The sequence below is a fragment of the Bombus impatiens genome, unplaced genomic scaffold, assembly GCF_000188095.3.
Source record: "Bombus impatiens unplaced genomic scaffold, BIMP_2.2 scf_1055, whole genome shotgun sequence".
Classification (NCBI taxonomy): domain Eukaryota; kingdom Metazoa; phylum Arthropoda; class Insecta; order Hymenoptera; family Apidae; genus Bombus; species Bombus impatiens.
The window spans coordinates 35,651-56,274 of NT_177474.1; the positions used below are offsets into that span (position 1 = coordinate 35,651).

The 20,624-nt window shown below is 39.3% G+C and overlaps 1 protein-coding gene across 1 annotated transcript; it reads left to right on the top strand.

Annotated features, from left to right (window-relative positions):
- Window positions 1-279: 279 nt before the first annotated feature.
- LOC100741758 lies at window positions 280-16,258 on the top strand. Its single transcript, XM_003493170.3, has 6 exons — window positions 280-619; window positions 2,745-2,894; window positions 9,558-9,718; window positions 11,280-11,382; window positions 12,126-12,700; window positions 14,206-16,258. The coding sequence occupies exons 1-6, from the start codon at window positions 373-375 to the stop codon at window positions 14,422-14,424; spliced, it is 1,455 nt and encodes a 484-aa protein (XP_003493218.2). The 5' UTR covers window positions 280-372; the 3' UTR covers window positions 14,425-16,258.
- The last annotated feature ends 4,366 nt before the right edge of the window (window positions 16,259-20,624 follow it).

The following is a 20,624-nucleotide window of genomic DNA, read 5'->3' on the forward strand; positions in this document are numbered from 1 at the left end:
TTTGGAAAAATGGCGCTTCGTTATTTGCTTTGCAAGTTGGAATTAATTAAAAAAATCCCGATTAAATTCATACTAAGTATGATAGAAAAATAGATTAAGTTAATATCAGGCTGATATTATATTCGAAGGTAGGTGAGTAATTACATCGATCTAATCGAGTTAAATCGATGAGATCTGGCGTGTTGTAGAGGATGTTCGCGATCAAAGGGATCGGTAGCGGTAAACGCGGCTATAGTAACCGTAGCAGAAGGGGTCCAACACGTGTTGCCGTACCTGAGTAGCTTGTTATAAGGCCAGTCAGTCGGTCATCGTCTTCCGCTGATGTACTTTTGAAGGTATCCTTGTTGCGAGGCGCGCGAATGCGCGCTCCCGATGTCCAACATGATCCTCAGATGCTTCGCGATCTATTCTCTTCGACTGATTTTACTCGCAAACGTTGCGTTCGCGTCGCAACCACAGTGGAGTGTTTTGTCGTGGTTGTCATCCAGTGTTTACACTCTGATCGTTTTTCCATCGAACACGCAACAATGGTCGTTGCTCGGCTTGAATCTCTGGCCGGGCCAAACCATCGAGAAACCTTCCGATGGATTCGATTTGAGCGAAAACCCAATCTCCAGGGGTAAGTTCTCGGAGTGCCGTTTCGTGTTTCTTTTGCGTCCGCTAAGACGTTCTTGGACCAACGCTGCATCCCGTGTCTGCACCGGAATTTGTGTTTCCTCCAATCCTACGCCGCCTACGGAGCTGGTTTTTTTTTTTTCTTTTTTTTTTTGGGAAGAGATGGCATTCTATCGTGGTGCACGGTGACGGTGCATAGTTTTCTCAAAATCACGAATAAAACGAATGAACCGGTTAACGATCGCGTCACTCGAATTTCCCTCTTTCTCTCTTTTTCTCTTTCTTTCTTTATGGATTCTCTATATTATCTTCGATATAATCCCTTATTCGTCACATTTAAATTACAATAATAGCATTAAAAATTTGATTATCGAGATAGATGTAGCTTTTATTCTACTTTCTATTTATAGAGATTAAATATGTATTGGCTGGTCGCTCGAAAATTAATCCAACGACAATTAAAATACATACATACAGCGTATAATATTATCATTAAAATCAGCTTTGATATTTATAAGTAAATTAGTTATCACTTGCTCTGTAACGATTATAATCATAGCTAAAATATTCAGGGTTATTAAACGGGAAGAGAACAAATAAACGTGAAATACAAGGTGTAAATTTAATATTTGAATTGAAATATTATCTCGATGGCCACACTAGTTAAATATTCACAGGGATCTTTAATCTTTAATACACGGAATATTTAGCAGAATTAAATTTCTTAACGAACAAATCAATTCGACGATACTAGCCATTACCGATTATCCCGTACATTTCGTCAAATTCTAGTTGGCAAATCCCACTACTTATGCAAATTCCTATGAGTGTAGCCCGCAAAGCGTTAATTGGCAATCAGTAACGATAAGTAAGAGTAACTCGATAGTCCTTCCACCGCGGAGAAACCAAAGACCGACGAATTAATTACTGCGGTAATTGCGTGTTCATCATCGTGTGTTGATTGCTCTGACTCGGAACAAAATGCGTCTCTACTCGAATGTCGAGTCACACAATCCACGCGTAGGTGTGATACCTGTATAACGTTAATTACAATATTCATGAATTACAAATGTACCGCGGAGGAAACGTTTCTTGTTCGCGTTAAATCACCACTGTTCGTGATGAAATACTTAACGTAATACTCGAACGCTGGTCCGAAGGGGTTGTTCAAACTCTTAGTGCGCGAGAAAACGGAAAAAGATATCGAAGGAAAATTTTTGGAATTGCGTTGCATCGCTTAAAATTTCAGGAAATAAAAGTAACTTTGGTCGCATTCTACGTATAAACTTCGTACAGACGTATCGTGCGACTGCTTTTCCACAGAGACAGCTGTAGCGAATGAGTTAAAAAAGCAGATCTTTCTTTCCAGCGTTCTATTTTCTTCTTCTTTCCATTCTTTCCCTATCATCGCTATACTTTCTTCAGATTGCAAGGACGAAAGAAACACGTTTCAACACTGGCGAACCAGTTTCTTTTGTACGTACCGTAAACTGGGGTAGCATTGGTAGATCTTCGTAACGTTTTTCCACGAGTAATCATCACTACGAAGATTTAACCAATCGCATACTAAAGATCCTGATGATGGAGCGGGAGGCACGGTGGAATAACTTAATCTCTTCGTATTTTACAGCTCTTCCATATTACCAAATTAACTATACAATTTCGACAAGTAACAGATTTTCCAGACCAAAAATCGATCACACTTTACTCACTAGATAACAAACCGATATCCATTTAGCCTAGATAGAACCGGCATTAAAGGATATGTCTTTCGTATAGTCGAAATAAGGAACTTGACCAAATTCTTAAATACAACTAACCTAATGTCAAAAATAATGTTAAATAGTATAGTCGTAACAAAAAATAAAAAAAAAGAAAAGAGAAAAAGATAGCTGCATGATTGTACATGCACAGCCATACCGCCGAAAGGACTAATCGTATGTTCGTAATTACTTCGTTCACTAGCATTCATTTTTCTTCTACCCTCTTGTCAAAAATACGAAAATCTCGCTGAAGGTCTGGTAGCTGACCGTGTTATTATCCCGTTATCGACAGTGTTGCTCCAGTTTGCGGTTTGCTATCTCGGTTTCGTTATCTTGCTCGACTTTTCGTTTGTAACCTCCTTGTAGTTCTGAACTTCTTTCCCACCCCGGTGCAAGAGGAGTGCCTATCGCAGGACAAACGACGACGGGGCATATGCATGAACACGTATGAGTGTCGCATTCAAGGAGGAAAGTCGAATGGACGATGCGCGCTCGGTTTCGGCGTATGCTGCATATGTAAGTACCTCCAAGCTATAACCTGTTATTCCCGGTTCACCCAGTGTGCGAACGTTTCATAAATTCAGCGTGGTGGAAGTTTTATTGCCGGGAAATACAGGATCGGTGCGTGAACGCGTTTAAATTTCCGGGGATTTGCGCCCGTTCCCCGTGACTGCTAATTTGTTGATACGATCGTTGCTCCCCCGTGCAATTAATTTCTTTTTCTCTTCATCCCCCACGATTCGTTGCTTTTTTGTATATTATCTTCTTCTTTCTTTTTTATACACGACGTCATTTTTCAGCGCACCGTTGATACGCGCCCAGGGTACATCGTTAAATTTTAAAGTGGAGATATTTGTACGTGTCTTTCTTTTTAAGAGTTTCAAAGAACGAAAGGCCCGTCCCGTTCGTGAGAATATACGAAGTTGGGTATTCGGACGAGAGTAATTAAATCTGCGTTCAATGAAAAAATTCTCTAGGCTAAGATTTTCTAAGATTTTTCTCTAACGTTTTCTACGGACAATGTTCATCGCGACAGGTCTTAGATTCTTACGTTAATCCGATAAAAAAATGTTAATAACGGCGCCGTATCGTGGATTTACTAGAAAAGCGACACCATTGAAACAAGCTTTTTCTCTAAACGTATCTAGTTCGATATCGCTTTGGTACATTTGCCATGTGTAAACCGTGGCGACTGAATTTTAATCTTGGCTACGTTTTAACATTCATAAGTCCCGTTACACGCGCGACTGAGCAACACGCGACGTAATTCTCGGTACAGATTTCGCAATACGGTTACGTGGACTTGACTCTGTACAAAAATGATATATATCCGATTTACGCCGTCTGTTTCCATCCACGTCGTGTTCTGTCAATCGTAAATTGCTCAGTCTTCGGTATGAAAGCACTTACGCGTTCCGCATACTCGTTTCGCATGAACATTTCACGGATATCGTGCACGAAACTTTACCACGCGATGCGCTCTTCTATTAACATTGATAGACCGAACTTGCTCAAAAGATTTTAACCACTTTCAGGTTTGAAACTTTCCTCGTGATATATAAACACGAAATGTAGCGTAATTTGCGATAAAAAAGGACAGGGAAGATGGTTTCCTCGAGGGGAACGAAATTGATAAACGCGACGCGATGTTTTCGCACGTCGTTTGACGAGATATATGATTTTAATCCTATTATTTAATACCGCTGTTGATAAAAAGGATCTGATAATTTTCACTAAATCGTTTGAATGATCGTTGTTTCACGTCAAGCGTTAAAAAAACTGGAGCGGAAAAATTGTGTTGCCGATTTGGAAGAAATTCGTTCGTTTTCTGCATAAATAACTCTACGACCTTCGAACGCGTTCAATTCAAGTTTCGCATAGACAGCGACATTCTTAAACAACATCGCAGAAATGATACCGATCGTCTAGGTACTTGTAAGTCGCGTGTTAAAACGAAAGGTTAAATATTCCTATCTATCACTCGGTATAATGCGAGCCATGTAACTAAAGCGACATCCAATTAATTACATCGACGTCAACGGATTACTCGCTGTTTATCTCTAGATTCCCTCAACAAGTACCTCTGTAAAGGTCCTATTCCTCGGATTAATCGGGTTGCTCTCGGGTTTCCAAGGTCGTCGTCGACGATTCGGTTAGATCGTGCTGCGGTTTTAACTAACGGTATCACGGAGACAGCGTGCACGTCCGAAGGAATGATCTCGAGGAACGTGCGCCTCCGTTTCCGAGCGTGCAGAGGAAAGAAACAGGTGAAAGAGTACGCGAGAGAAACCGGAGGAACGAGAGGAACACTTGCTACGAGTTCGCGTGCCAAGGAAGAACGTACGGCACAAGTTATACAGTTATTTAATTGGTTGCCATCTCGGTCGCGCGTCCCAGATAACAAGTCGCGTTTCGTCCGATCTTTCCGCCAATTTCTTTTTCGACGATGGCCTTCGAAGGCGTCGGGCGATTACCCGTTAAGATCCTGTTGCGAGAAGGAAACTCGCGTTCTTCTCTCTTTCCCTCTCTCTCTCGTCTTTTTCTCGTACTTTCATAGAGATTACCAGAGCTACAAACAAGTAGTTCTCGCTCGAGCTGTTCGCTCGGAACCTTGCGAGTTTTATCCCGGCGAGGAATCGGATTTTAAATTGAACCACGACGGTACCTGAATTAATCAAGACAGACACGATCGGTAAGACGAGGGAATTCTCGAATAACGCAATAATCGTTGTACAGTGAGATTTCGTGTTTGCAATTACTATAAACGTGCAGGCGTGTCTTCGTATTTACGCTATACATATATCGCATATATTATTCGGTATCATTTTGATAGAATTCAGATCGATTGTTCGGCGACTCGCGTATCAAATGTGTATAGCGTTTTATGGAAGAGCGGCTGCTCGTTTAGAGGAGAACGTGATACGTGAGCAAACTCGTGAAACAAACGCCGGTACTTCTTTTATTGTGTGCACGTGCTTACTTTCAGGATAACTTGATAACTGCATAGACTCTTCTTGTTGCGTACATGATGTGTTTCGTTGACGATATTGTGTTGGATACGGAAGGAAAACCTTTTGGATACCTCGCGCCGCATCCTATGCAAACTTCGTTACACGCTCGTGATTCGGGTTAGGTTGGGGTTAGGTCGAAACACTTTGAAAATTTTTTTTTTTTTTCGTTCGATCATGCGACTCGATCACTCGATTTCGAAAAGAAAATTATCTTTTTTTCTACGATACCGTGATAAATTATTAGATCGTTCTTTTATTAAGAATCGTTCTTGTTTTTATATCGATATAACCGACGTCTTCGAAGCGCATTAAATGCTCGCGAGTGGTAGTTCATATCGTCTTGTAGACCGTGATATATTGATTTTAAATCGAGCTCGACGAGGAAACTTCGGTGACCTGAAAATTTGAATGTTTTCGAAGATCGCTGTATTGTGATATCGAATAATATGGCTCGGACATTCGATAATGTAAGTCCGTTCGTGGTTTATTTTCAGTTTTAAATAGCGGAATGGTACGTTGAAGGGTATAATTATTTTCCACGGTTTCGATATTACGAAACTATATATAAATATTTTCACGATATTACAATATTTAACGATATATCCATCTAATATGATACGATCGTTGCAAAAAACAGAAATTTTGAGAAAAACAGAATATTATAGAAATACTGTAGTCGAGTCAGGAAGGCTGTCGCCCAAATGACACGCCGACCCCGAATTTCTCAAGCTTGTATAAATATTCATAAGATTCCAGCGCATTCCAAATCCTCCGTGCTCGGTCTATGAAATTTATTTTCGGTCATCGAATATATTAACGTACTTACATCAATTTCGGTCCATGAAATTCTCTCGCAATTTGAATATTTCTCTGCTGTATTACATATGGTATTTATATTTATCGAAAGTACGTTCAGATTGATCGCGTAAAGATAAAATTGCAGTCAACAGTAAAGTAAATATTTCAAAAACTTTCCTTATCATCTTATAACGATCAAGGTACAACGAAACAGCCTGAATATTTTGAAACACTTTGGAAATCCTGTAGCTCCGACGCTATGCCGTTCATTAACGATTCTACGTAAGAAACATAGCGCGACGATACGATCTTTCCATTAGATCTCGATGTTCTTCGATTTTATGTTTTTGTAAATCGACCCAACGCGAGAAAGAAATTATCCTACCGGTCGGAGAACAGTTCGTTCGGGAATCGTTGCTTTTCAACCAGTTCGGTCACTAACATCCTGACCATCGGAGTAACTGTTTTACATCGAGCGATGCATATGGAATATATTGCTCAGGAACGAGTACGTACCCTCGATCAGTTTCCGAATGCCGTGGCCTTGATTACCAGATAGGCCGTTCTTGATCTGATGTGTTTCAGAACGTATCCGCTAGAAGCGGTTTTAGATTAGAATATCATAAATTGAAAATAAAAGACTGTCGCTGCGTTATTTTAATATAACGTCTTGTTTTAGAAAATCGAACGCTTCGAAGAAACTTTGCTGTGCGTTGCAACGAAATAAACTTCGTAGTTATATAGTTTATGGTATATGAATTTTTAATCTAATTACTGACTTTCAACGAGAATTAGTACCGTTATAATTGCGAGAAATCTCTACATCCAAGCTCTCCTTTCATCCCAACAAAGTATTTCTTACAAACGTCTCTGTACAATTCAATTACGCTCTTAACTTTATCACCTTTCTTACAAGTTCCACCGATTCCACTTCTTAATTTTATCGTTAGTAATAATTCCATTGTTCTCTTATATACATAACGTATATATAAAATATATAAGAATAGAACGACCAAAGAAGAAGCAAAAAATAAGGCAACTAATGAAATGAAAGAATACAAATAATAAAACAGGTTCAGGTTCTTAAGAGTTTAACGAGACATCGTTCGGCCACAGAGACACCGCTCCGTAAATTTTTCAAGATCGTCCACTGGTTGTTTTCCAAGAGAGAAGAAGGGCGAGAAACGTCTACGTGAAACTGGTAACCATTTCCTCGGGGTTGCAGCCAGCTGAATAGAACCACCGTGACTCCAAAACGACCGCTGAATGGCTGAATGAGAACTCATTATCGGGGCTTGGGACCGCTTACGAGACCGTCACACCGCGATTAATAATCCTCCTCCTCAAAAATAGTTTGCTGGAATTTCGAAGTTTCTTGGAATGACCCGCTGTAATTCTCGCCGAGTGGTTTTCGAACCGCGAAACTCTTCCGATGAATATCATATTCATCGTACGGGTTAAATCTTAATTACTCGACTGCTCCATCTATCCAGAAATATTTTTTAGAGATATTTATATCGAGAAATATTTTCCTCTTTGAGAATAAAGAATTTCTTTCCTACACTTTTTCTTTCTTGTCGATATTCTTCGTAAATGCTTGTTTTCAATTTTTCAACGATCGGTTTTTAGATAACTTCCTGAAAAATGATGAAACGCGCGAGTAAAAGGTTAATGAAAATTATTAATTTGTTTGAAATGGAAGTGGCGAGAAACGAATAATTTTTATTTTCACGTCTTTTAATTTTCCCGTTCTATTTAATAAATATTCGTTTTCTCAGTTTATTACTTATTTTTATAATCTGTATCGTATTTGTTCCACGCTACAATAATTTTCCCATGTTGGATTCTGGATTTTCATTTATTTCAATTTAACGGTGCTTAAATCGATGCAGCTCGAATATTTTCACGGTGCAAGCACATTCAGTAACATTAAAAGTCTATCGCATAAAGCTTTTTTTCTCACGCGAATGAAATTTACTATTTTACTGTATATGCTCATTTTGTAAGCCTATTGAAAGTTCAATTTACAAATTCGAAGTACTGTGGAACGTAATAAATTACATTTTACAAGATTTTAAACGAATGCTTTTCTTAAATGTTGCTAAATGTACAACGTTTGACAAGATATTTAATTAAATTAATAATAAATTAGTGAATCGTATTTGTATTAATAAGAAATTAGTAAACTGGATAAGTATTATATTCCATATTTGTTTAACTCGAAATTTCACTGCTTCGCGAATTATTTACGACAGTATAATCTACCATTTGACCAAGGTTGATTAACCATTTTTACTTTTTTCAGTAGTCAGGCAGTAGGGTCAAGATATTTCGCGTTGCAGCAAGAGCAAGATTTGAACATCGCATATCTTGTACGTGTCGTTCTCGATGTACTCGCGTACGAAGAGATTGGAAAAATACCCGATACCTGTTATTCGATTTCCCGCTACAGCCATTGATCCACATACGAGTTTCGGCTGCTTGCTTGGCATTAATTTATATCCTGTTTCGCACGTAAACAGGTACCGCGTATCGTACCACGCGTCGTAATTCATTCGTGTACCATTATCACAGTTTCCCTGTTGTGGGAGTATAGTAACTGCTTTTTCCCGTTATCAAGCAGAATCCTAATGGCAATAAAAATACCAGCGTATCTGTTCGCCGTAAAAAAACAAAAAAAAACACCACGAATAATTATCGATAACTAGTTACGGCAGTATCAATCTTTTACTTGTTTCTTTTTCAGGAAAATTATTTATAATATCAAAGAATAAAAAACACACCTAATTAAATCGTTAAGAATAGTACATTATCCCAAAAAATATCATTCACGTGCCCGTTTTTATTTCCTTTGGTTCATATCGTATTATTTCTTTCAAATAAAGAGAGAACGAATTCTAAGTAAGCGGTCCAAACCGACAAATTTATTTGCTCATCGTCGTTGCCTCCGACTCTCCGCCAATTGCTGTCACCGGCGAATTCGACGATTCACCTGGCACGAAAGAGATTTAAAAATGGCACGGCAGAAGGAGAGAACGAAAGAATCGTTATCGACGCATCGTACGAGAACACGAGCTTTCTGACCGCACGAACGCACTCGAATTCGTTGTTTTCCGGCTATGTAACACACCGAAAACCCGATCAATATTTTCAAATCGATATACACAATGTACAACAGATACTTTATGCTGCACCAAGTTCTATCGTGCGCGTAGAAATAGAGCTTGACTGTCGGTGTATATCCGCTATTTGGCCGATTCCACCTTCGTGCGATTCGCTCTCTTTCTCCAACCCTTGCTTCCTTCGTTTCCCTGTTTGTCTTTCCCCATTTGCGATTTATTCATTTCTTTCTTTTTTCCCCTGTCACAAGTCACGACAACTTGCGAGCAGAAGGTGCAGAATAATCTGACCTACGTGATCAGCCCTGGTTTCCCCAACCTCATTGACTGGCCCATGAACTGTTCAGTAGTCGTGCAGAAGATCGATAGGCAGGTCAGCCAGCTCAGGATCGATTTCGTCCATTTCAACATAGTAAGCCACGCAGCTCTTTGTCATTCTTTGCTCCACTAACGGCATATTAACCCCTGGAATACTACGCATTTACGATCTCACCCCACCATGCGCGGTTTCCTAGTGTACGCGACAACCTCTGTCTCTCTTCGCTACGCCTCGCGCACCCTTGGATATCGTTGTTGGTTCGTGTCAAAAAGCTAACCTACTGGAGTGCCAGGACACGCAGCACGACTTCCACAGGAACGGTGGCGCGTGCTACTATTGACCCATAATTGAGAACGCAAGCAAAAGTTCAGTAACCCGAATATATATCTACGTTTCCCCTGTTCCAGCTAGTGTCCCTCCGTTGACATTTATGAGTGTCTCCAGGGGATCTAGACACGCTTGTAAAATTCATCTACGTTGATGCGTAAGATTACCACGTTTTAAATTAACCGGGCAACCGTCGACGGCGAGACAGGATGGAGGTCGACGGAGAGAGAGGGAGAGAGAGAGAGAGAGAGAGAGAGAGGGGGATGAATTTTTTAAAACCTCGCGTTATTTAAGGGTGAAGCTATCGTTTCGAGAGACCGTCGCTTCTTTTATGCTTTACCAGTCGAGATGCGGTATGTTTCATGCTGATGCTGATTACGGCTGTAGTATGTGTTTCCCGTGGTAATCTCGACGATGGAAACATTCTCGTGTAGCCGAAATGGGATGAGTTTTTACGTCGATTGTTAAATGATTTAGCAAGGCAATGGCTCGTTTGAATAATTTTGAAATATCGAAACGCCAACTATATTTATTAGGATAGAGGTGTCACGATCACGCGATAAAATTATAATGCACATTTAAGGGAAACAACGAGTATTGTACAGAAGAATTTTACTTTGTAATTTAGATTTATAGCACGAGGGGATGTTATTTTACGGAAGCTCCCTGACAAAATGTACGATACGGAAGATTAAAATTAAGATTGCAAAGAGTATAATTGTAGGTTGGTAGTACGTGGTGGTCGCGCTATGTTCCCCGAGGGTTAATGACACCATCGTAGCTTCACCGTGTACTAGCGTAGCGGCTTGCGATTTAAACTTTACATTCTTTTCGACACAGTGTTGTAGTAATCAGTTGAAGCGAGTGCATCGCAGCATTTCCTCGTTCGTATAAAAACTTGTTAACAGAAAATTATAGAAGAAGCGATGAAATTATTAACTTTTTTTGTATTTTGAAGAAGATAAATGCGTAGTATTCCACCGTTACTTTACCGTGATCGATTAACGGAAGTAGTAAAAGTCTCATTGGAATATTTCGCGTATAATTATTACGACAAACGAGATGCCTGTGAGAAACTGTATAAAACGAAACGAATTATTTAACAAGATTGGAAATACTCGGATGGAAAAATTGATCGAGGACGATTAATTTGTTTCGAATTCTTCGATCCACCGATGAAGATGGCGGAACAAAGACGGCCACGATGTACTGGTTGATTCGAGTATTCGAATAGCATGCTATACGCGTGTATGTTGATCGTCCGATAAAAATCGACCGCAATTTACTGCACGACTTGTTCATTCAAGAGACTTATCGATCGTTGTAGGGTCAACCCAACCCCAGGACTGGCGTATGTGACGAAGATATCATGGAAATCAGAAATGGCAGGAGCGTGTTTCAAATGTGCGGTTGGAACAGCGGTCAGCATCGTAAGTAAGAGTTCCTTTGTGCTTTGTGTTAAAACTTTTCATTTCGCGCTCCAATCTCGCGCTTCGATCTTCGCTTTTATTTATTTCTTTCCTCGTTTTCTCGCTGAAAAGAGTTTCAGAAATATTCAAATAAGTTGTACGGTCTGTTTTATTAAGGTCAATTTTAATTAATTATTTTATGCGAGAAGAATTTGTACCATTCGTTGGATACGTTACGCGATATACAGGACGTTTCACGCAACTAGGCGGAGCTATAACTTTCGTATCACTAAGTCGGCGATGGAAAAAGAATTTCACTGGAAAAATTAAATATCGTCAGGCGATCAACGTCTTTAGATTCTCTTCCATCTTTACGCATTTGTATCGGAGACTAATCGATCGGTCGAATGAAAAATCTTAATTGCTTAATGGCAGTTTGTATCAAACGCTTTCGGATTGATAAATTAAATTCGTGTAATTAATCATTGCGGGGAATTCACTACGATTAAAATCTCGCGGATATCGCATTTCCACCGAACTACGCCGGACAATCAATCTCGTCTGCAAAACTGTAGCTGTACGTACGAAAAAAGAATAGATATCGTACGCTGGAAGACGATACTTTCCATCCGATGAGTTTCCCTCGATATCGTTAGAAAGACCTGACTAAGTTTCGTTAAGGAATCGATCCATCTTCTCCGATACAAAGCTCTTTGGAAGCCAGACAATCGTTTGTAGACTCGTTCTTCTTCCTTTTTGTCCAGTATACATAGACTTGGACGAGGACGATCAGTCCCTGACACTGGACTTCCGATTACCTAGCAATCTTCGATCGAGAATGTGGGAAATGAGGGTTGTCCAGTTAGATTTCGAGCAGCGTGCACCTACCGGCTGCCTCCAATACTTCCAAGGTTCTAACGGCACCTTAAAAACTTTCAACTTCTTGTCGAACGGAAGATTTCTGGCCGATCAAGACTATCTAATGTGTATTCGTCAAGAGAGAGAGATGTGCGGAATCTCTTATACACCCTGTTCGCCCGATTCCTTTCGAATCGGTCCTCCTAGGATGCTATTGACGAACAATACGAATTTGAACGGGTCGTCGATCGACGAGGGTCCTAACGCGAATTCGACTACTCGTAATACGACCGTCGCAGGATCTACGAATGGGACGGATATCGAGGGATCTGGATCGAATCCGATGGAAGAAGGTGGAACCTCTATGAACATGAGCAATACCATGGAACAGGAAGTCGGTTCGTCGAATGGAGCGGTTTATGGACAGGAACGTTGCCGAGACAGGGTGCTCATCCCCTGCGACTTCGAGGAATTTATCACGGTAATGTTTTTTAGTTTGCTTGCGAAGGGCGACTGTCGATAGGATGTTGGATTCGATTAGCTCGAGACATCTTGCAGGTCGGTTCTAGGTTTTGGTAGGTCGACACCTTCGGTAGATCGTCTTGCTGACTTTTATCGTGGCTCGATTGTTTCTTTGGTTTGGCAAATCGTATATATATATAGCATAACGTGTATAGTATCCAAAGGACTCGGATACTACGGTGGATTGTACTATCGAATTTTGCAGTTTAACGATTATGGTAATAGGGGTCTGAAACGGTACTTGTTAAACTTGTTTTGCTCGGTGTTGCGAATTATCGTTTGCCTTTACGGGCGATTTGTTACTGTTTCTTGCTATTTGAAAGTTACTTGAATTTATGACATGAATAATTCACGGGAGAAGTATTAAATTGACCGAAAGTTCCGTGGTCTTTGTTCTTTCGAATGAACGACATCGATTGTTCTAACTGGAACTTGTCTTAACAATCTCAAGTTTACTAGATACGAATACTGAACTGATACTACAAAATATCCTGATTATAAATATTCATTGATTTTGTGATGCGCGTGATACTTTTGCTTGAATGAACGTAACAAATTTTTGCAGGTAGTTGTAAGGAAAATCATTGGACGATTAAAAAGTTTCCAACATGTTGTAAACACGAGCATGCAACTACCTTGTTAATACGAGAAGCGCGTTTTTTTAACGGATTCCATGTTCAGTTGGTCTTGTAGTTCTAAACTGTTACTATGCAACAATGAACGCTGTAAAATGTTGCTCGGAAAAATTTATTTTAGTCACGAATTATGGATCAGTTACCTAGTTAAACCTCATGAAAAAAAACTGTGGTAAAAAATGTTTGAAAGTGAAAGATTTACGATGTTTTTAATTACGTGATTGTAACTGGTACGACTGCAAATTAACTACTTTGCTATTTACAATTATACCAATTATTTTAATTATTCGCATTAGAATCTAGATTGCGAAGAGAATTTTTCACGATGAGGGCAAGAGAAATAGGAAATACTGTTTTTCTTTCTTAATTTCGTTCATTTTTCACAAACACGAGCAAAGCCCTGACGGGCACAATGCGAGCTCGTGCAAACACTGCAATGCGAAAAATTACGCTTCACGTGTCTAAAAATGCGTGTGAAAAATGGGAAACGTCGTTTCGTCGTCGTAAATATTATTCACGCGTGCTTATAACGCAAGAGCCTCTAAAAAGATGCTTGAAAAAAATCATAATTTTAAGTAATTAAAAATTAACAACACATACATAGAAATTCAGAGTGTAACAAATTTTCTCCTCTATTATATTCCGCATAGAATACGTTGAACATACTAACAAAGGATGAAAGGAAAGAAAATGAACAAAATACGCTGGCAATTAAAAATGAAATTTCCATAGAGTTTCGACTAACCTTTTCTTCTTCGACCAAGTAGACATCCACGTCGTCGTACGCCAGACTCTTGCTCACGCGTTTCAACGAATTTCCCTATTGCAGCCTGGCAACAACGAGGCCGGAATTTGCAACCTTGAACACTGCGGCAACTCTCTGTGCGATCGAAACGAGCTGGACGAAGAAGGTAACTGCCGCGTGGAGACCTGGGCAACGCCCTTTCGTATTAGGGTGGCTTTCGGTCCTGGACAGGACACGGGAACCACTCTCGAGGACAATATTGGCATGTGTCTCGTGTACGAGCAACTACCCTGCGTTGTCTGAATGGTCTTGGACCGAGAAACGAGTGGAGACGTATGGGGTGTGACACAAGTTGAGAATTTACGTGGTATCCAAAGGTTAATATTTGAAGAGGACGATTTGATGTTTGCTGTATCTAGCTAAGCCGGTCAGAATTTCCTACGAAATTAAATTTTTTAATTTAGAAAGGGAGAAACGTGTCTCATAATTCGTACGTTTATACGCATCGCGAAAAGAAAACGTAGCAAGCCGCTGAAATTAAAGTAGATACCTTCCGCTGTGAGCAAAAATATAAGAGGATCAAAAGATTCGTGGGCCGACTACTCCAATTATAAACCCAAATATCTAGCAGTTTGTCGCAGAAATGGCCAATTAAGATTCTCAGACTCCATCCAGCGTTCTTCATCCACCGTCATCCTGGTTTCCTCGCTTTTCGACGAAGATATCCTACAGGGACAGCGATCGTTTTAACCCTCTATAACGCCGTAGGTAACTTGGGATATCTATATTCATCGGACCGTGTTTTGAAAATGTTATTTCGTCCGCTGCAACCTTCGTCTATCGCAAGCATATCAAGCTCTGATTATAATATTTCATCCAGTTATAGAGGATTAAAGAGAACCATAGACAGAAATGTACATCGTTTCAGAATGATCGAGAGACACTGATATCAAAGAGTTAAATAGTCTTTATTTACAAACGAACTAGCTTAAATCGCAAACGCAGCGCACAACTCTCGATACAATAATAGATATATAATTCGCTTTTTCATTTTTTCAATTTGTTTTCATTTTCGCCTCTATTCTCTCTCTCTCTCTCTCTCTCTCTCTCGCTCTTTTTCTCTTTCGCTCTCTCTTTCACTCTCTCGATCACGCGTCACGATCGTCGGCCACATCACGCCACAGTCCAAATCGCAAACGCAACTTGAGTCTACCCTCCCTCGAGTCCGTTTCTTCGCGAAAATACCCCCATTTGTATTACGTCGTTCTCAAGTAATTTATTATTTCATCGATCCTCGTGTTTCTAAACGCCGGCAGAGAAACGCGTTTCCACCCTCTTGGAACTGAGAAGTTGGAAGTGGCCGACGATGATCACGGGAATCGCAGCGATAACGATAATGATATTACAAGAATAAATTATAATGCTATTAAATACAATAATGAAGGTGACGTCACGCCGGAATTTCGAAAGAAACGATGCTCCGACCAGAACACGGCGTGACGTTACGAGCTCCTCATCATCGTCGTGTATCTATGTATGTTCCTCGATTTAGTCCTCTATCACCTTTTTTCATCGTCTCCGTTCTTTCCTTTTCTTCTTCTTTTTTTTTTTCTTTTTCTTTAAATGTATATAACCGTAATGATAAGTAATAATAATAACGAGATTAGCAATAATCGTGATCGAACGACGATGACTTCCGGTGTCCGGTAGACAAAAACTGTATTCCGGAGGCCGGAGGTCGTCGACGTCGTCTGGCGTGTGTAAGAAAAGTCGTACCACTATCTACAAAGTCAAAAAGACCGATAAAACGTGTAAAAGGGCGGTGGTCAACGAACGTGTGTGCATATGTAGGTCTGTGCGTGTAAGTATGATTTAGATATGTGTGTGTATGCGTGTGTGTTTGTGTATGCTTCTTTGTACAGAGTCCTTGGATACAGCACATGTCGCTCCCCTGATACCGTACTGTGCTAACTCGTAGTAAGGTTTTCCTGTACATTTCTTTCTCCTTTTTCCCCTCTCCCCTTTTTTTCTTCCATCCTTTCTTTTTCCCCTTTCCTTTATTATATCATGGGTTACTCTTATCGGGAACTTGGATCGATCCTTCGAAGTCTGGCTTAATGAAACAAAAAGAAAAAAAGCTCTTCCGTCACTTTCTACTTGTTTATTTATTTATTTATTTATTTAGTTTTTCTTTGAGAGAGTAAGTACTTGAGTTATTTTAAAGCGTCATGATATGTATACTATTTAGAAGAATCGGCGAATTGTTTCTTGTTACGATGTGCTATCTTTATCTTCGTTTTATTCTAGTTTATCCGTCGTGATATTTCGTGCTTTCTGTACTTCCATTTCGTGGATTATCCTTTCTGATATCGATTCATGGAGGTAGAGGGATTGAATCGCTTTGTTGTAGTTGCAACTATAAACTTTGATCAGTGAGCTGATTTTTTAATTTTGCTTCGTTCAATGAATGTTTCGTGTCTTTTTTTTTGTTTCCGTTTCGAGATATCGATTTAATACGATGATAATCGAATCGTTTTGCGCTTTGAACGACCAACTCTTCGGTATACTGATTCGTAATCTTTCGAAGTTACATTACAGGCTCGTTCGATGGATGTTTATCTTCCATTAAATTTGTTTAAACATCGTATACGTTCGATACTGCGATTGATTCGTTGAATAGCTACTCGAAGTGTGATGTGTTTGTTCAATAAATGTTCGCCGTTTGGTATGTTTATTACACGAACGTTTGCCTTGTAATCGTATTTGTTTTCTAGTTCCTTGGCCTCTGTTATATTTATCGAATAGGCTTCGCTTGAATTTGTTTACTATCCATATTTAGTTGTACGACTGGATGCACGTATGCGTGTTCAGTGTTTATATCATACATTTCTGTTTATTCGTTCAGTGATTTTAATAAAGTGTAACCTTTTTGAGAAATAGATGTAGTAGATTTAAGCGTCCGATATTTATGTGCTTATTACTCATTTGACACAATGTTCTGTTGTTTTATGGCTACAGCGACTTTTTAATGTCGAGACTGCGAATAAGAGAACGAACATTAGGTAACAGAAAAATATAACTTTTTCAGGACATTTCAGATATCGTTTTTTACGTTTAACTACGAAAATAGCATGATCTTCCTCTTTCGCGCAACGAGATATTTTATCCGGCGAACATTACTTCGGAGTACCGTGTAGACAGATTGTGCATGAAATCTTGAGATTATTATCGTTTGGTTTGAATCCTTCCAAAGAAAATATGAAAAGTGACGAACAAACCAAATTCGTTAAGACGATTAAATGCATGAGAAGTTAGTAATTTAATTAGAAGAATTTGCAAGTTTCAAGATAATTTTTAAATTTATGACATAAATTCGAAAGCATTCGACATTTTTTCACGACAAACCTTTGCTTACATTATTATACGCGAATCGTGATCAAGTACACATCGACGAGCGAAAATGTTTCGACATTAACTTTTTATTTACGACACATCGATCGATCTGATATTCAGAACTTTTATGCCCTTTCAGCCATATTATGTATTACGTATTACGCTTGATTTAAAATAAATAATCTAAAAAGAAAACACTATGCGCGAGAATGTAACAAAACCAGGTTTTATTCTAAATGTAACGCCGTTATTCTACTCGAATTTTCTTTTATCATCGATATCATGATATTTCTTAAAATTCCATAAAAACTATAACTATTCTCTTAAAACTTTATCTTTAACATCTTAAATTTTCATTCTTTACGAGTATTTCTGTTCAACATTCAACGTTAAATAAATTTGAATAATAATCGTAACTGTAGCGTATTACAGAAATAATTTATTTCTGTGTCCTGAATTCTGCTTTTTACACAATGCATATATTACAATACAAATGTTTTGTTAACAGTTGGTACTTATCGCGTTAGAAAATGAAATAATAAGAGCTGTTTCTAAGACTGAATTGATTAAATATGCCAGTATATATACATATATACCGTGATAAATCAACCGGCTCGGTATTTCATGCTGGTAACGCGTTTTAATTGCAAACTCAAATAATGGTTCACTTTGTAACAGTTTCGTACCATTAAATATCAGTTAAATCGAGATACTTATTATATGGCTTTCAAATATTTAATTTGCGTTGGACGAGAAGTCGAGAGGTAATTTCAAATTCATAAACTTTTATACAAAAGTAGTACCACGCTAGCGGTAAATTGATACTCGTCTCTGCGTGAAATTCTGTCGCTGGACGATTATTTTTTTCTTTCCATCTGTAGTTTCTTCTTCGATACATTTTCTCGCTTTTCAATATTCTTTGAACAATTTTGCTCTGACAATTAGTAACGGTGTTAAAGAGAAAAACGTCAATTCGCCTGGAAAATCTTCCTCGCCAACGCGTACCGTCGCTGTGATTCACTATTAATATCAGGCAACAGCGGTTTGCACGGATACATATATACGTTCGCAGAGATACCTTTTATTTTCTTTCTGCACATTCGCAAACGCGTACAATTCCTTTCATTTTGTTCTTCTTTTTTTTTCGTCGACCTTTTCCCTCTTTTTCTACGTATTTTCTTTCACGCTCTTCCATTGCTTCCGTCATTCTGTTCTTCGTTTGCACGCGGCACATTTTGAAGCACTTTTTCTTTGGATAATACCTGGACACTAGTCGACTATCAAAAAAAAGTTTAACTCAAGTTGCGTTTCCTTTTAACGGACTTGAATAAACGCGTACCAGGTTAAATACTGGAACGGATGACAACGCGAACCGGTTTCTTTTCCGTCAATGTAGCGATGACTGGACATTTCACGGTGAACAGGATCTCGTTATAGCTTTTTTGTTTCACTTTTAGAATCGTTTCGATGCGTGCCATCTCTTTATCATATCATTACCTTTATCAAGACCGAATAGAGATCAGCGTTTTTGGAACTGTAGGAAATTTACCGTTTAATTGCAATTATTAAAGATTGGTTTTATCGTTCGCTTCAATGGGAGCTTCATCTACTAACAAGATAAAATTAACAATCTAAAATTATTTTTCCATGATCCTGTCGCGCAGCTCCAACTTCCATTGTCTACTTTTGTTTACTCCAAACTCCAATGTTCCCGTTTCTCGTTAACACAGCCCAAACTCTAGTTTTCCACTTGCGTAACTCAACGTAACTCAAATTTTTATGTTCCACTTCCCATTAAAACAATCTATAGTTCCACCTCCAACTTTCTGTTAATCCAGTTCAAACTTCTATTTTCCACTGCTCTTTAATCCAACCAAAACTTCCATTTTCCACTGCTCTTTAATCCAACCAAAACTTCCATTTTCCACTTCTCTTTAATCCAAACTCCAACTTCCCATTCCTCTTTAACGAAGCCCAAACTTCTATCTTTCTCTTCTCCTTAACCCAGCCGAGGCTCATAATTTCCATTTCTCTCGAAACCTGTTTCTCAAACTCCTGCCTTCCATTTCTCCCTAACCAACCCCATATCCTCGGTTAATAACACAAGGGTTAAGACTCTCTCTCTCTCGTGCCGTCACCGTACGCTTTGTTTCTCCGATTTCCTCGTTCAGAAATCTATCAATTACACCCGACTCGATAGCAACCGATTGAAATCCTGTCGCGGCGTCGAACCTGCTTTCCGATCCTCGATCGGATTTATTCGCCGTCAACGGAACAATGTATCGGATTCGCGAAGACTCGTTTGCGCGAAGAGAACGTCAGCCTATATTCTATGGCTTTTGTGTTCCTCGAGGGGCGTGTAAGGAGAGAGATAAGATCGGGAATACTTTGCGGATTGTCGTACACGTTGTCCGGGCGACAGGTCACGTATCGTTTTATATCTGTTCGCGGCGAATCGAGTGGCCAACGCGTAATCCACGCACGTAGGACTCGTAAAGGGATCGGATAGATAGAGGTTTCAGATAAGATTGATCACCGGTGATTCGTGTCACACGGCTGAAAGATTTCTTTTGCGGTTCGTGTATCACGTTCGAGCAGCAGTAATTTACCGTTGCAGATTCTCTGTTGTTCCACTTGTTAGATTCGTGGCCCGGCTGTGACTAGAACAGTTCCTACTAACTTTTTAGTTTAGTTAGTTTTTAGAGAACAATTTTTTTCCGTCAAAAATATCGACAGTTACACGCTATACTTAGTGTTAATGGTAGTAGGCCTTGCTTGCAAATTTTGTACGTATATTTAAGTTGACGATCTGATTTAGAAAGAAATTATACGAATTTCACGTTCTTCGATCGAGGTATCATTTTTTGAACAAAAATTGCGTCGTTCATCGAACGAAGCGTATCATTTTTACGACGAACGATAGCTTTTTAATTTATAGGCCTTGTACTTATACACCGTATTTTGCAGCAGACAGTTTGCAACGATTAAAAGGAAGGTGTAAGAAATTTATCGCACACCTTGTCTTCCGCGGTAACTTAAACTCACCACGAAACTTGAAATCGTCGTTTCATGTGCATTGAACTAACGAAGAAAATTCTATTCGAGTGACT